A 16,188-nucleotide genomic window follows, 5' to 3' on the forward strand; every position below is an offset into this window, starting at 1 on the left:
GGTACTGGTACGTATGTGGATGATTTATAATGATAGGCACTTTTTTTTTTTTTTTTTGAATTTTACCCCTTTTTCTCCCCAATTTCGTAGTATCCAATTGTTGTAGTAGCTACTATCTTGTCTCCACGCTACAACTCCCGTACGGGCTCGGGAGAGACGAAGGTTGAAAGTCATGCGTCCTCCGATACACAACCAACCAAGCCGCAGCTTCTTTAACACAGCGCACATCCAACCCGGAAGCCAGCCGCACCAATGCGCCGGAGGAAACACCGTGCACCTGGCCACCTTGGCTAGCGTACACTGCGCCCAGCCCGCCACAGGAGTCGCTGGTGCGCGATGAGACAAGGACACCCCTACCGACCAAGCCCTCCCTAACCCGGGCGACGCTAGGCCAATTGTGCGTCGCCACACGGACCTCCCGGTCGCGGCCGGTTACGACAGAGCCTGGGCGCGAACCCAGGACTCTGATGGCACAGCTGGCGCTGCAGTACAGCGCCCTTAACCACTGCGCCACCCGGGAGGCCCCTTGATAGGCACATTTAACAGTTACGCCGTTGATTATAGACCTAATTAGGTTGGTTTGCGCGCTCTCCTCATTTTTCTTAGACAATTAGGCTAAGCCACATTCACATATTCCACAGGATGATTCTGACTGGATTTGTTTTTTTCCAAACTGCCCCCTCAAATTCTTTCTTTTTTCCAATGTACATTTTTTTTTCTAGGGGCAAAGATTTTCAAGTCCAGGCGATAACAGGACTACACTGATAACTCGAGCTTGGTTCCCAAGTTCCTAAACCATACCAAACTATCATTGGTATAGTGTCGCCATAATATTTGAATTGAGGAAGTGCGATCATAGAGGTCGACCGATTATGATTTTAACGCCGATACCGATTATTGGAGGACCAAAAGGACCATGAATTTTTTCTCATTTTGTCTGTCATAGTTGAAGTGTACCTATGATAAATTACAGGCCTCATCTTTTTAAGTGGGAGAACTTGCACAATTGGTGGCTGACTAAATACTGTTTTGCCCCTTTCATGAGCAGGGGGACCTTGCAGGCGCTGCAGGATTTCAGTCCTTCGGCGTAGTGTGTTACCAATTTGTTTTCTTGGTGACTATGGTCCCAGCTGCCTTGAGATCATTGACAAGATCCTCCCGTGTAGTTCTGAGCTGATTCCTCACCGTTCTCATGATCATTGCAACTCCACGAGGTGATATCTTGCATGGAGCCCCAGGCTGAGGGAGATTGACAGTTCTTTTGTGTTTCTTCCATTTGCAAATAATCGCACCAACTGTTGTAACCTTCTCGCCAAGCAACTTGGCGATGGTCTTGTAGCCCATTCCAGCCCTGTGTAGGTCTACAATCTTGTCCCTGACATCCTTGGAAAGCTCTTTGGTCTTGGCCATGGTGGAGAGTTTGGAATCTGATTGATTGCTTCTGTGGACAGGTCTTTAATACAGGTAACACGCTGAGATTAGGAGCACTCCCTTTAAGAGTGTGCTTCTAATCTCAGCTCGTTACTTGTATAAAAGACACCTGAGACAAATCTTTCTGATTGAGAGGGGTCAAATACTTATTTCCCTCATTTAAAATGCAAATCAATTTATAACATTTTTGACATGCGTTTTTCTGGATTTTTGTTGTAGTTATTCTGTCTCTCACTGTTCAAATAAACCTACCATTAAAATTATAGACTGATCATTTCTTTGTCAGTGGGCAAACGTACAAAATCAGCAGGGGATCAAATACTTTTTTCCCTCACTGTGTACACTGACACTGCGTGCAATGAATGCAAGAGAAGTGACACAATTTCACCTGGTTAATATTGCCTGCTAACCTGGATTTCTTTTAGCTAAATATATACTTCTGTGTATTGATTTTAATTAAGGCATTGATGTTCATGGTTAGGTACACATTGGAGCAACGATACGCACCGCATCAATTATATGCAACGCAGGACACGCTAGATAAACTAGTAATATCATCAATCATGTGTAGTTAAGTAGTGTTTATGATTGATTGGTTGATTTGTTTTTTATAAGATAAGTTTAATGCTAGCTAGCAACTTACCATGGCTTACTGCATTCGTGTAACAGGCAGTCTCCTTGTGGAGTGCAATGAGAGGCAGGTGGTTAGAGCGTTGGACAAGTTAACTGTAAGGTTGCAAGATTGAATCCCCCGAGCTGACAAGGTCGTTCTGCCCCTGAACGAGGCAGTTAACCCACCGTTCCTAGGCCGTTATTGAAAATAAGAATGTGTTCTTAACTGACTTGCCTAGTTAAATAAAGATTAAATCAAGGTGTAAAAAAGTCGATTTCCGATTTGTTATGAAAACTTGAAATCGGCCCGAATTAATCGGTCGAACTCTAATCATTAGGATATTTTAGCAATTCGCAGTAGACGTCCTAAATGCCCCCCAGCCTTCAGATGTGCGCTAAACAGTGCATTTGCACTTGAGATGCGTTTTTAAGGCTATGGATACAAATGTGAACATTTCCAGATGTTTAGGTCAGTTATATGCTGCTTTGCGGTCTGTTAACAGCACTAGTTTCATTAAATAGCTGTAATATTTTTTTTTTACTGATGCATTTGGCAATATTCAAATCATACAACGTATGAACAAAAACATTCACTGTGAAGGTTGATACATGTAGACCCTTCATATATAGGCTATGAGCAGCACTTCGTTCAATTGATGATCAAATCAGTTCATGTTTTCTTGCTCAAACGGCGAGCAACAGCTGTCAAACTCAGACATTTCTCTCAAAACACAGGGATCAATCCCAAAATGCTGGTAAAATGTGATATTATGCACATATCAACATAGAGAAAGGCGCCAATTCTACAGCGCACTAAAGATTGTTTCAGAACAGCGGACAGCAACTTTATCCAACGTCGGATAAAGCAAGTGTTATAAAATATTATATTTACATAATACAACCATATACAATTTCCGTATATCACAAGTCTTAGTGATGGACTCTGCCATCCCGTGGCCTCCGCAATGGATTAGTCCACTCAGACGGGTGTCTTGTGCACCACAACATTTTTTTTTTGCGACTGCTCGACTAAAGAAATCTCGGTCGACCGAACAATTGACCAGTCAACTAAATGGGGTCAGCCCTAGTGTGGGGGGGGAAAGACATTTTTTAAATTTTGGTTGTTGTCGGGAACAGCCCTAGACGGTGGGACCAGAGGAGATGGTAATTCCCATCAGTTTGACAGAGAGGACCTGACTTTGATGTGTGGAGCACACGGATGCATGCAGACTAGAGAGAAACCGTGAGAGGGAGATCATCAAGAAATGGCCCACAAGAAAGCACGAGCCTAGGGTCTGTCCCTCAGTCATCGTCAATTCCTTGTCCTCTGACAAGGGTTTGGAATTGCCACGGACCCCACGATACGATATCACGGTACTTAGGTGGTGATTCGATATGTATTCCGATTCAGTAGTGATTATTTTCTTGCGCTTCACTGTTTCTAAAATATTGCTCAACATATGTCTGTGACAGAGGGACAAGCGAAAGCCGTGATGTGTTTTGATCAGTCATGGAAATAAAGCTACTTAAAACCAATTGGCTCCCTATTTTTAAAAAGACGGAGAATAATTAAAGAAGAAAAAATACTGGATGCTGCATGTACAGCCAACTAGCGCAAAAATATTGATCTCCTTACTCCTCTTGGAACTACCCATCCTGGATCCGGGAGAATTGTCATCAACTACACTAGCGCAACGTTCAAAAGATATTACTACAAAATATTCATGAAATCACAAGTGAAATATAGCGAAACACAGCTTAATCACCCTGTCATCTCAGATTTTGAAATGATGCTTTACAGCCAAAGCAAGACAAGTGTTTGTAAGTTTATCGATAGCCTAGCATAGCATTATGTCCAGCTAGCAGCAGGAAGCTTGGTCACGAATCAGAAAAGCAATCAAATGAATCATTTACATTTGATCTTCAGATGTTTTCACTCACGAGACTCCCAGTTAGACAGCAAATGTTCCATAAAGATTATTTTTATACCTAAAATACCTCCGTTTGTTGGTCACGTTATGTTGAGAAATTCACCGGAAATAGCGGTCACGACAACGCCGAAATTTTTTCCAGATTATATCCATACTATCGACAAACATGGCAAATGTTTTTAATAATCAATCAAGGTGTTTTTCAAATATCTATTCGATAATATATCAACCGGGACAATTGACAGAGCCCTCAGCTGGCCACTTACTTTGTAGTCGTTTACGCTCATTCTTCAACAAAGGCGTAAAACTACGTCTAAAGGCTGTAGACACCTTAGGGAATACGTAGAAAAAGGAATCTGATTGATATCCCTTTCAATGGCCAATTTGGGATGGATAGGAACACAACGGTTTCAAAATAAGAGGCACTTCCCGATTGGATTTTCCTCGGGGTTTCGCCTGCAATAATATCAGTTCTGTTATACACACAGACAATATTTTGACAGTTTTGGAAACTTTAGATTTTCTATCCTAAGCTGTCAATTATATGCATATTCTAGCATCTGGTCCTGAGAAATAGGCCGTTTACTTTGGGAACGTTATTTTTCCAAAAACAAAATAGTGCCCCCTAGTTTCAAGAGGTTAAGTAAAGCCACTTTCAGTTATGAGAGTCCATCGACACCACAGGAGGCAGGATGGACTTGCTCACTGTCACCCTCTCACTCTGAGCCCACTGAGCAGGAATTCACTTCTGGTCTACCCTGTGGGACACTAAGGGATGGATCACACACTCCTGCTGCAGTCATTGGAGTGGTTTAGTCTTTCCTATGCTATTCTGTGTATGCAGTACTGGGTCGGACTCCAGTGCGGCAAATAACTGTTGGAATCCCTCCAGGTCCAAATTAATACTGTGTTTTGTAGTGTGTTGTCAGGGAATTGGCTGTGGTTTAGTGGTAGTATAGGAGCTCTCCAAGTGGGCTTGTACTGAATGAGGTGTATGCAGTGCTTGATTTTAAGTCTACATAACCTGCATTAGTTATCGATGTCTGTTATGCGGAGGAAAGGCGTGGCTGCTGTGGACTTCCCCTCTAAGCTGCAGAGGAAGTCTCACACGGGGGGGGGGATAGTTGCTGTGGCACTGATTGAGACGGTCATCACAAAATACCATAACACATGGTCAAATTGCTCTTCCCATACCAGATCTTTATGTAGAACAATATCCATGCCCATCCAGATCTAGATTAAGTCAGGGGTGTTTAGTCTATTTCCAGCTTTTCCTATATGTATCTCTTTTTGTTGCTCTGGATCTGTCCGTCTGTAAACGGATTACCTACATAGCTGATGTTATCTTAGTCAGTCAAACCTGTTCCTCGCCTGACTGAGAAGCGCTGGAGAAACCAGTCTGACGACACAGCATAGCCTAATCTCTATTCTTAGAACACACCACACACATTACTTCACACGTTAAGCTACACCACCTCTACTTAACCCAGCACTGAACTCATTGTAACTCTACTTACTAAGGCTTACTCTAAGCAGTCAATCCCAGAGCATCTTTACCGAACACTATCCCTCGTTGCTCGGCCTACTGACTCTTTACCCTAAAAAAAAACGTATCTTTATCAGTCCTGCTCTTATACCGTTGCCACCCCAGCTAACCCTGCCTGCCCCAGGAAAAGTTGCTTAACTGCTTACTTCAATCCGAGTACAGAGGGAGAGTATAGGCTTGTAGTTCATTTAACGGAGTCTAATCCGACTGGCATTCATTAACCTTGATGCTGCAGTAACTACAGTGATGGGTGAAGAAAGAGCAACAGGTTGAACTCTCAGGGAGAGTCTGTTCTGCTGTCTTTCTGTTCTCCCCCTCACCGGCTGCAGTGTAGTGGCCCGTGGCTATAACAAACACTGTGTGGGAGTGAGAAGGCTGTTTTTTTTTTTGTTGGTCCATTACCTCATTGGGATGTTTGTTTGTTTAGCCTTTTGCCTGTCATGCTCTGTCTCACTGGTGCTCCTCTTAACCCTCTCCTGTCTGCCCCATCCTCATCTGTCTGTATGGACTCAAATACACTCTCTTTTATATACTCTGCCCTGTAACCCAAAGTAATGATACTGATGTTAGTTTGTTCAAGACCGCGGTCATGAACTGGCTCGGTGCGGCGTCATCTGATGTAGTTGATCATGACCTCTGCGAGGTTCTGTTTGAAACCGAGGTAATCCTATAGAGCTGGTTGGAGAGGGTGAGAAGACAAATAATTTTTAACACAGTAACCAACCCAAATCTTTTCTCTCACAACCCCAGAGTGGTTATGGCCCATGCAATAGCGGCTATTAAGTGTTGTCATAACCATCACCAACCTCTTTCGCTGTGGCTACCCATAATCCCCTGGGTCTTACTGTGAGCCACCTGAATCAGCTGTGACCTAGGTGGACTTGACCAACAGTTTTCCTCACAGGCCCATCCTACTACAGCTCCACCAAGCCCAGTTCCCAGTCTGCGAAGACAGCTGGCTGCGGCAGGAGTCTAAACCACAGCATTAGACCACATCCATTGCTAACCGTAACAGTAAGGAGCTCTGTTCTGTTACTTTATGAGCCTGTTATCCTCTGTGGTAGGCAGTAAAAACAAGTCAATCAGAAGCACCTCCAGAAGGGCATGCATGCTTTTTACTGCCTTGATGTTGACATTAAAGAAAACACTAGTATTAGCTATTAGAACCATACCACTCCACTATCAATGTTATTGCCTAAGGTGGATTCTTCTGTGTGTGTGTGTGTGTACACAAGTTGGCACCCTGGTCTCTCGTGCAGTGTGGCCTTATAAGGTGTACAGGGCCTGCTCGGTCTTGTCAGGATACTGACTGGGGTTTAGGTTTGTTTTTAGTATCTAGGAGCCTTAGAGCAGAGAAGCACTATGCCCATGTAAGAACACACAGCGCTGTCTGGACTTTGGACCTTCAGGCACACACGGAGGATGACGCGTGTCTGCTTTGACTGCATGATCCAGGGTGAAATGGAGAGGAAGCTGCAGTCATGTCCATTAAGAAATATGACTAAAATTCAGTTATCGTTATCAATGAACTCTGAAGTCAGATCCTTCTACTTTCTAGGAGTTTAAACTTTGTGTGTGACGGTCACAGCCTTCAGCAGAAAGACTCTCTCTGGATCTGGGGAGAACATTCGTTACATAACTATGGGTTGGGCCTAGCGCCTTTTTTCCTCTGGATGAATCGTCTCTGCTGTGGTGGACCCTTGCCTTGAGGGGGAGACCCAATATGAGGGCAGGGCGATTCCAACTACTAAACACATATAAATGCAACATGCATCAATTTCAATGATTTTTACTGAGTTACAGTTCATATAAGGAAATCAGTCAATTGAAATGTATTCATTAGACCCTAATTTATGGATTTCACATGACTAGGCAGGGGCGCAGCCAATCAGAATGAGTTTTTCCCTTACAAATGGGCTTTATTCCAGGCAGACATAATCCTCATCAGCTCTCCGGGTGGGTGATCTCAGATGATCCCGCAGGTGAAGAATTAAACATTTATTTTTTGGGGTGTATTGCCTTTTTGACTAAGTCAGTGAAAAACAAATTCTTACTTACAATGACGGCCAAACCCGGATGACGCTGGGCCAATTATGCGGCGCCCTACGGGACTCCCAATCACGGCCGGATGTGATACAGCCTGAATTTGAACCAGGGACTGTAGTGATGCCTCTTGCACTGAGATGCAGTAGACCGCTGTGCCACACAGGAGCCCAAAGAAGCCGGATGTGGAAGTCCTGAGCTGGCACGGTTACACTTGGTCTGCGGTTGTGAGGCCGGTTTGACTTACTGCCAAATTCTCTAAAACAACGTTGGAGGTGGCTTATGGTAGAAAATTAACCAAAACATTTCTGACAACAGCTCTGGTGGACATTCCTGCAGTCAGCATGCCATTTGCACACTCCCTCAAAAGGGAGACATCTGTGACATTGTTGTGACAACTGCATGTTTTAGTGGCCTTTTATTGCCTCCAGCACAAGGTGCACCTGTGTAATCATGCTGTTTTAATCAGCTTCTTGATATGCCACACCTGTCAGGTGGAAAGAAAGCAACGCATAACCACAAATGAAGCACTTTTCTTAAAAGGAAATGTTGCCAAAAGTAATTAGGAAAGAAGTGACGTGAGTCAAGGTGCAACAAACATTGATGCTTTGTTTTATTTAAACAAATACTAAAAGGTTCTAAAAGTAAATAGGTCGTTTTAAAATCATCTGAAAACTAAGCATCTCAATAAATAACAAAGAATGCAGTGTGTCGTTAGGTAATGCAAAATTCCAGTCTGAAGGAAGTATGCTTTGAATTCATTTCCCTCAGTCATTAGACATGTTTTTTGTCACACTCCCTTTTAATGAGTCCTTGTGTGTATGAGGGAAATAGAAGGCACGTACGTATCTGTTCCTTAGTCGTAGCTTTCAAAAATGTGGTCATAATATTTTAACTTAATCCGTTCAAACGCTAGACTCCATATGTAGAATCAACATGCCACATAGGCGCTAGAAACCACACTATAGACAACCACCATAGTGCTTGTCGTTCTGGAACTGAACGTCCGATATTGGCATTATTATTATTATTATTATTATTATTATTATTATTATTATTATTATTATTTTAAATATCTTTCATTAATGTTCACAATTAATCAAAGGGCCAGTATAAAATAATAAACGGGCTAGATCTGGCCTGGGCCCCGCCAGTTGAATATCCCTTATCTAGGTCCTCCAAATGAAGGTCAGGACAACACTGGCAGGCCCAGGGCTGGAGGCCTGTCAGTGTGTGTGTGTGTGTGCTCTGTCGATCTGTATCAGCTGATCTTACCAATCTCTTCAGGCCATAACACATGTAATAACACCACTTAACTCTCTCTGTTTCTGTCTATCAGGATGTGGAGCAGGAAAGAGAGTTACGGACTCATCTCAGCAGAGAGGAGATCAGACAGAAGGTCGAGCTGTACAACTCCTCCTCCAAGGACCACCTCAAAATGACCCTGGTAAGTAACCTCTAACCCCGACCCCATCCACTAACCCATAACCCAACTCCTCCATCAGACATTAGGCTTCCTCGGTTTATCATCCCTTCTGACCTAGCTTCCCACTTTTGACCCCCTCATCCCTAAACGAACTTGTATGACCTTTAGGCTCTGATGGTTATCTCTGCCACGAGTGTGTGCGTGGTTCTGCCAGCCTTCAGAGCTGAACTGTAAAGGCTCATTCAGCACTCATGTGTTGTGCGTTATCTATCCCCTCCTGATCCACGCTTGCTTGCTGCATGTTTCCACCACATCTCTCCTTCCTTCCTCTGTTTACTAATGATAAGGATGATGATTGAACAGAAGCTCTGTTGTCCTGACCTCCCCTGTTATGTGGAAGACAACCAGCTCTGTCTAACTGACTGCTCAGTGCTCACCAAGCTGCGGGCATGATGGTGGCACACAGCACATGTTCACCAGACTAGCTGTCTGGAACAGGCCTGTCTGAGATGTATCAGATGAATAACTAGCATACTTACTTCCTTCTGGGTATGGGTCAAAGTTTGAAACCACTGTTCTTTGATTCACATTGATGTCCATCTAGTCCATGCGATCAGACCCGTCAGTCATCTAAAACATGCAGTCAGGCTGGCATAATGACTCTTCTGCGGTCTTGTTGTCTTTTAGAATGTCTTTGTTTGCTCCCACTTCTCGCCTCTCTTTGTGTCCCTGATCTGTCCATCTATCGCAACCACAAGTCACTCTTTGTTCTCTTTCTCTATAGAAACATAACTCTGTGATGGTGCATTTTAGTAGTGGCAGTCAGCTGATTGATGCGTTTCATCTCTTCTCCTTTAATAACCTTCTCTCTCTCTTACCCTTCTAAACACCAGTGGTGGACAAAGTACCCCATTGTCTTTTTTTATTTTTTAATTTAAAGTAAAGATACTTTCATAGAAAATTAATCAAGTAAAAGTGAGTCATCCAGTAGAAGTCTAAAAGTATTTGGTTTTAAAAGTATGGATAATTCCTTATATTAAGCAAACCACACGGCGCCATATTTTGTAAAAGCGCACTACAGCACAGACATTTACAAACAAAGCATTTGTGTTTAGTGAGTCCGTCAGATCAGAGGCAGTAGGGATGACCAGGGATTTTCTCTTTAGATGTGTGTGAATTGGACCCTTTTCCTGTCCTGCTAAGCATTCAAATGTAACGAGTACTTTTGGGCGTAATGTATGGAGTAAAAAGTACATTATTTGTTTTAAGAATGTAGTGAAGTAAAAGTTGTCAAATATAAATGGTAAAGTAACCCCCAAAAACAACTTAAGTAGTGCTTTAAAGTATTTTTACTTCAGTACCTTTACACCACTGCTAAACTCTCTCTCTCTCACTCACTCACTCTCTCACTCACTCACTCACTCACTCACACACAGTGCTGTCACGTCCACAGGGGGATGGCATGTGAAGTACTGGGCTTAAAGATGGGCCCACAAATCTGGGCTCCATCTGGTAATTAATGTGAAGCCCCCACCCACCCCATCTGGTCATCTCTCACACAGACATGACAGAGCTTACTGTGTGCGAACATGAGTGCTTGTGTACCTGTTCTGTGTTACCCTGCAGTATCCTAACCGGCCCCCCCCCCCCCCCCCCCCTCCCTGTAGAACCCCAGTGGTGTGTATACGGGGTTCATTAAGGTGCAGTTGGAGCTGAGGAGACCCGTCACAGTACGAGGGGGCCAGGGAGGAGAGGAGGCCTTCTACCTCCCCCAGGGGGCGATTAACACTCTTCACATCAGCTCCAACAACACCGTACGGCAGGTGGGTCTCACACACACACACACCGTTTCGTACAACCTGCGTGCAGTGATTTCGTTGAAAATGGCTATAATTATATATGAACACTGATGCTAATCTTTAATGTTTCCATCAGGTGATTCAGGCCCTCTTGACCAAGTTCACTGTAGCTGACAACCCTGCTAAATATGCCCTGTACAAACGCTGCCGCAGGGATGAGCAAGGTAAGTGTGTGTGTGTGGTCTGTCTTTCTGGCTATAGGAGACATTGTAGTTGGTTTGTCATGCTATAGATGCCAGTCTGTTAGCTGGCTGGATAGCATGCATGCCAGAACTGGGTTGGTGTCTGAACATAGTGTGTGTCGGTATCTGTAGGGTTTAGGGTGTGTATTTCTAGACGCCTCGCCCTCATGTTGGTGAATGCCACAGGGCTGCCCACACACACACACATTACTTTTCACCCCTGTGGCTGGAATACCCCACCAGGGAAGGAACACACACACACCGTGTACAGCAGCAGCTGTTCTCAACCAGCCAGTCTGTGGAGAGAGGTCCACAACAGGTTTCAGTACAGTTTACAGTAGCAGCTGGTGTCTTGGTCTTCTGTTCTTCCTATTTTAGGGCTCTGCTAGATAAGATGGCGAGGGCAACTCCCTGGTGAGGTTCAGCATGGACCCCCAGGAGACAAGCAAAGATGGATCAGTCCCTATACCACAGAGCAGGAGATAAGCCCATCTTACCGAAGACTGGTTGGGGGTAGAGTAGTCGGGAATAGGAGTGCAGGTAGCTTATGGTTGTGAATAGGTCAGACTTTCAGCCCAGTTGCAGTGCCGCCCGTGCAGTCTGTCACGGTCTGTCTAATCTCACACTGTTGTGTAATCTGACAGCTCTTCATTATGTCAAGGGAAATGCGCACACCCGCTATCCCAGACTTCTAGGACAGCGTGACTCGGACGCTAGCTCTGACGTTGTGTGTGTTTGCAGTGTTTTCCCTTCGGTACATGAAGAGGGGAGTTCTTAGCCTGTTAATGAGGGTCTGTCTAGACAGTCTATACTGTGGTCCAATTAAAAATGGGGGGGGGGGGGGCTTATGTGTGCTGGGCTGTGGGGCACGGACTCAGTTCGTAATGGTTAGGATTTGAGGCGTCATAACTCTGACCCTAGATCTGTGGTTACTGCGTGATCTATGAAGAATGGTAAATGTATGCACGTCTGTAACTTATGACCCATTCCGATGGTGTAAACTTAAAGCACCTGCCTGCCGCAAGAAATGCCACGGTGGTGTCTGAATCCGGCATGGAATGCAGGTCTCTCCCAGTCCTGCTGAGATGGACGGCAAAGGTACTGTACTACCATGGCACCATCTGGTACATAGCTGTGTAGAGCTAGTCCCTTTCAGCAGCTGTGTTTTTTTAATAGGAGAGCCTGTAGGCTTGGCCTAGCAGGCAGGTGGGAGCCTCTACTGTAGAGGGACAGGCTGAGAGCATGGTGTGAGCTGCTGTCTCTGGATATGGAGCATGCAGGAGGGTTTAGGGCTGCCTGGTGACTTGACTCGCATGAAAGACGTCTGTCTCTCTGATCTGACCGGGCCGCTTTCTGTGTGTGCTTACCCCCATGGCATGGAGCCAAAACGTAATTTTTTTTAATGATTTTTTACTAAAGCTCTCATTAGTGTTTTTACAGCACATCATCCCCCCTGACTTGACATTGAACCCTTCTGTAAAATAATCCTTAATAATCATGAATTATAACCACATAATATTATTGTGTGTTTCCTCCTGTAGAGTACATGTGTAAGCTGTCGGAGGGAGAGCATCCGTTGTTCCTGCGTCTGCTAGCAGGTCCCAACACCGACACGCTGGGCTTTGTCCTGAGAGAACAGCAGACTGGCGAGGTCATGGTAAGACGCACACTGAACTCCCACCCACACACACACTAAACACACACTCATGCTCCCTGTATTAACCATACCTCTCTCCTCTTCCAGTGGGAAGCGTTCTCCATCCCAGAGTTGAGTAACTTCCTAAGGATGCTGGAGAAGGAGGAGACTGAGCGGGTGTGTTCCGTGACGCGTCGCTACGACAACTACAGACTCAAACTGCAGGAGGCCATGAGAGCAGCAGGGGGGCCGGGGTAACTACTGTCCCCGGAGGAGAGAGGGCTGGGAACCAGAATCCAGTCTGAGGGACACTGAGGGGCAAACTGGTCCAACCTGATTCAGAAACTGGAGAGAGCTGGAATAAACTCTAGATTGTACCTGTGGACCCTATGTGCAATACACTAGATGGACACTAGAGGGCATCTGTGGTTCCACTGCGTTCAGCCTGGACTTGGCATTAAGCACTCAAGAGACTAGCTCCATGTCTTTACTGAGTAGGCCTACACCCCTGTGTGCCATATCCACTCTTCTGTTCACTCTTTTGATCCTTCTGGTTATTGCCTTTTTTAAATTCTTTTAGAATGACCTTTTTGAACACGTGAATGATTCAAACCCCCGAATATTTGAATCCATTTATTTAGCATTTTTATTTAATTGGTGGATGCAAGGGTTTGTACATATTGTCGTTTTTAATTTATGTGGGTGAAGCTTTGTTCTGTTTCTTTGCAGAAATTGTTTTATTGTGTTCTATGAAGGCGTGGGAGCAATCCAACCCCCAAAGGGCCCGACTCGTGTGCTCACTGATTTCTCTCACAGGGGTTAATGCACAGAAAACATATCAGCAACATAAAGGCTAGACTGGTTTATCATGGAAAGGACACAGTATTAGATGGACAGGATGAAATAGAAACTAGAAAAGGCAAATGATACAGACCAGAATAAGAGTGGTGTATTTAAACTGAAGGTTGTGAGGGTCTTGAAAGGAGAAGAATATTTGGTGCAGTTTGTAGAGTCTGACAGTCACAAGCTGTTTGGGGTTTAGAGGTCAGGATGGAAGTGTGACCGCTTGTGACCAGACTGACAGTGGAGTTTGAGCTGACCGCTCACCTTTGACCTCTGGACAGAGACTAGTTGTATCAGAGGAGAAGAGGTTAGCGCTGTGAGAATGGAAAGATTTTAGGAAGTTGACTAATGGTTTTAGAGGAAGTAGATAAGTAAGACTGTAAAAAAAACAACAACAAATTAAATGGAGTTTTTGGAGTTCCATGTTAAAAGAGATTTTCTATTCCGAGAAAGTTCAGGGCCTCTTGGAGCCAGCGCCAGGCCAGTGGCCACAAATAACATGGTCAGGAATAGCAGCAAAGGACAATGGCTATATTTCTGTTCCTCTGGTAGTCATTGAACATGGCTACATCTGTCCTAATCTGCTTCAGGGCTGGTAGGATAAAGTCAGTTTATTGTAGAGGCGACGTCACATGGCCATGTGTTCAGTCTCCTAGACTAGGAGAAAGCGGCTAGAACCTGTTGCTTTGAAGTTCTCGCATTTCGCCTCCCTGTCCGTCTCTCTCTCTCAGTACTGTATTTACATCTACCAGGGTTGTATCGATTTTCTGGTAGTTACAGGAGAGGTCATTTGAACAGAGACTGTACTTTGGAATAGATGGACAATCAATTGAACGGACAGAGCAACTAGTGAGCGCATTTTGGGCCATCAACCCTCGGCACAGTATCAAAACACACTGACCAAATGCAAGAATATATGTTGATTTGGCATGTTTAAAAGCCTTGTTGTTTATCTGCCAGTACTATATGACGTTTTTTCTGATGGTACTGCATTAGTTGCCATGTTTATCTCTATAGAAAGAGTAGTGGTGTGGTTATATACCCCCACCTTGTGGATAAATGCTGTAACTGTGTCCTCTCGGTCTGCCTGTTGGTGATATGATGTGCTGTTGCTTATGTTTTCATGTTCTATAACCGAAGCTATTATAAAATGTTTGGATTTATTTTAGGTTTTGCCTGATGCTCCTAGAGGCCTCAAATTAAGGGAACATTTTATAGCTAGAGTTTATTATAAGGGTTTACACACCCAGAACTTAATTTACGTTTAAACACTGGGTTAATGGAATTAGATATGGTAAAATCTATAACATTTTTTATCCTAAAGCCATTATTTTCTTTGCAAGCCTTGCTAAATGGTGTTGCAAAGCACAGTGTTACATTGACAGATACCACTGGCCAGGTGTTAGCTAGTTAGAGGTCTGCACATCTCAGCATCAGGGCTTTGAATCAGACAAGTTAATATCTATCTACAGAGCTTCTATCGGACCAGTTTATGATCTACTGAAGCTTCTGGGCACTTTACCTTTTAATTCAGGGATTTTTCTTTGCCTTCTCCATTTACCAGATGCCAATCTTCCACTATTATAATTCTACACAATGTTTCATAATTAGGCCTTATTGAAATGAGTGGCTTTTATGAAAGATGTAAGGTGTTTCTGAAACGTGACGTTTGTACAAGCTCCTGTATGATTTGTTAAGACTGTGAAAGTTGGTTTATCTTCAATTTGTATCATGGGCGGCTCTCTCTGGTTAGCTTTGTTAAGTGGGATGTAGGAGGATGACTGCTAAAGTAACCCATATAAATATACTATAAAGCATGCATCATCTACACCTAATGCATATAGGTCTACTATGTGGCTCTTAGGAACCAGAGGCCAGTACTGTTGAACTTGGAAATGTATGAAAGTTTTTATAGATAAACATAAACTAGTTAGATGCATAACTGTTATTTGCCAAAGATTGCTAGCCCCCCTGTCTCTTCAGCTATGCCCTTGTAATGTTCTACGCTGCAGTGCTATATGCAGTGACTGTAAGATCTATACCTGGAATGATTCTGCTGACAGTGTTAGTGATGGTTCAGTACCAGGATGTGGATGAACACAGCAGCTGTGGGCTCAGCTTGGAGGAGACGGGATTGAACCGACATGTTATAATGAAAAAAAAAGTTGCTATATTCTATTTATATTATTGATGATGCAGATTTATTTTTGTAGGCAACTTTTTTTCTTTTTGTTGGATTGTTACCAAATGTGGCCTTCTCTAAAGGACTGAATTCATCTATTAAAGTTTTAAATTGTACAAAAAAGGGAATATTGGTGACTCCAATGATCTGGCCACTGAATCAAAAATGCTGAACTAATAATGAGACCTGACTGCACTCCTATAGGCAGCTCCTAAAGGGGCAAACAGCAGTTGCTACGTAAGATGACGTCCTCGTCGATGATCTCCAGTACATAGCCATACTGGGGGTAGCTCATTAAGGTGTTGCAGCATAGCAGGGGCATCTGCATCAATAGGTGGGCAAGTCAGCGGTCGCCCATGTGTGTGTCACCTGCTCATAGACCTCCGGTTTCTACACCGGCATGTCTTTGCCTGTGTGCCTGGTGTCTCAATCTTCAGAGGGTCCCTGGAGTGAGCTTCTTCCTGTGGACTTCGGAGGCTGCGCCAGTGTGAAGCAGC

At 44.1% G+C, this 16,188-nt stretch overlaps 1 protein-coding gene across 2 annotated transcripts in view; it reads left to right on the forward strand.

The window, feature by feature from the left end:
• LOC139378732 (ras association domain-containing protein 3-like) overlaps positions 1–15,814 on the forward strand; it is a 55,612-nt gene extending 39,798 nt beyond the window's left edge. For both annotated transcript variants that reach the window (XM_071121175.1, XM_071121176.1), the window contains 5 exons: positions 8,903–9,010; positions 10,657–10,812; positions 10,925–11,012; positions 12,572–12,687; positions 12,775–15,814. In XM_071121175.1, coding sequence (XP_070977276.1) covers positions 8,903–9,010; positions 10,657–10,812; positions 10,925–11,012; positions 12,572–12,687; positions 12,775–12,924 — 618 coding nt within the window. In that variant the 3' untranslated portion in view covers positions 12,925–15,814. The remainder of the gene's footprint in view (positions 1–8,902; positions 9,011–10,656; positions 10,813–10,924; positions 11,013–12,571; positions 12,688–12,774) is intronic.
• The last annotated feature ends 374 nt before the right edge of the window (positions 15,815–16,188 follow it).

This window comes from Oncorhynchus clarkii, chromosome 21 (genome assembly GCF_045791955.1).
Source record: "Oncorhynchus clarkii lewisi isolate Uvic-CL-2024 chromosome 21, UVic_Ocla_1.0, whole genome shotgun sequence".
Lineage (NCBI taxonomy): Eukaryota > Metazoa > Chordata > Actinopteri > Salmoniformes > Salmonidae > Oncorhynchus > Oncorhynchus clarkii.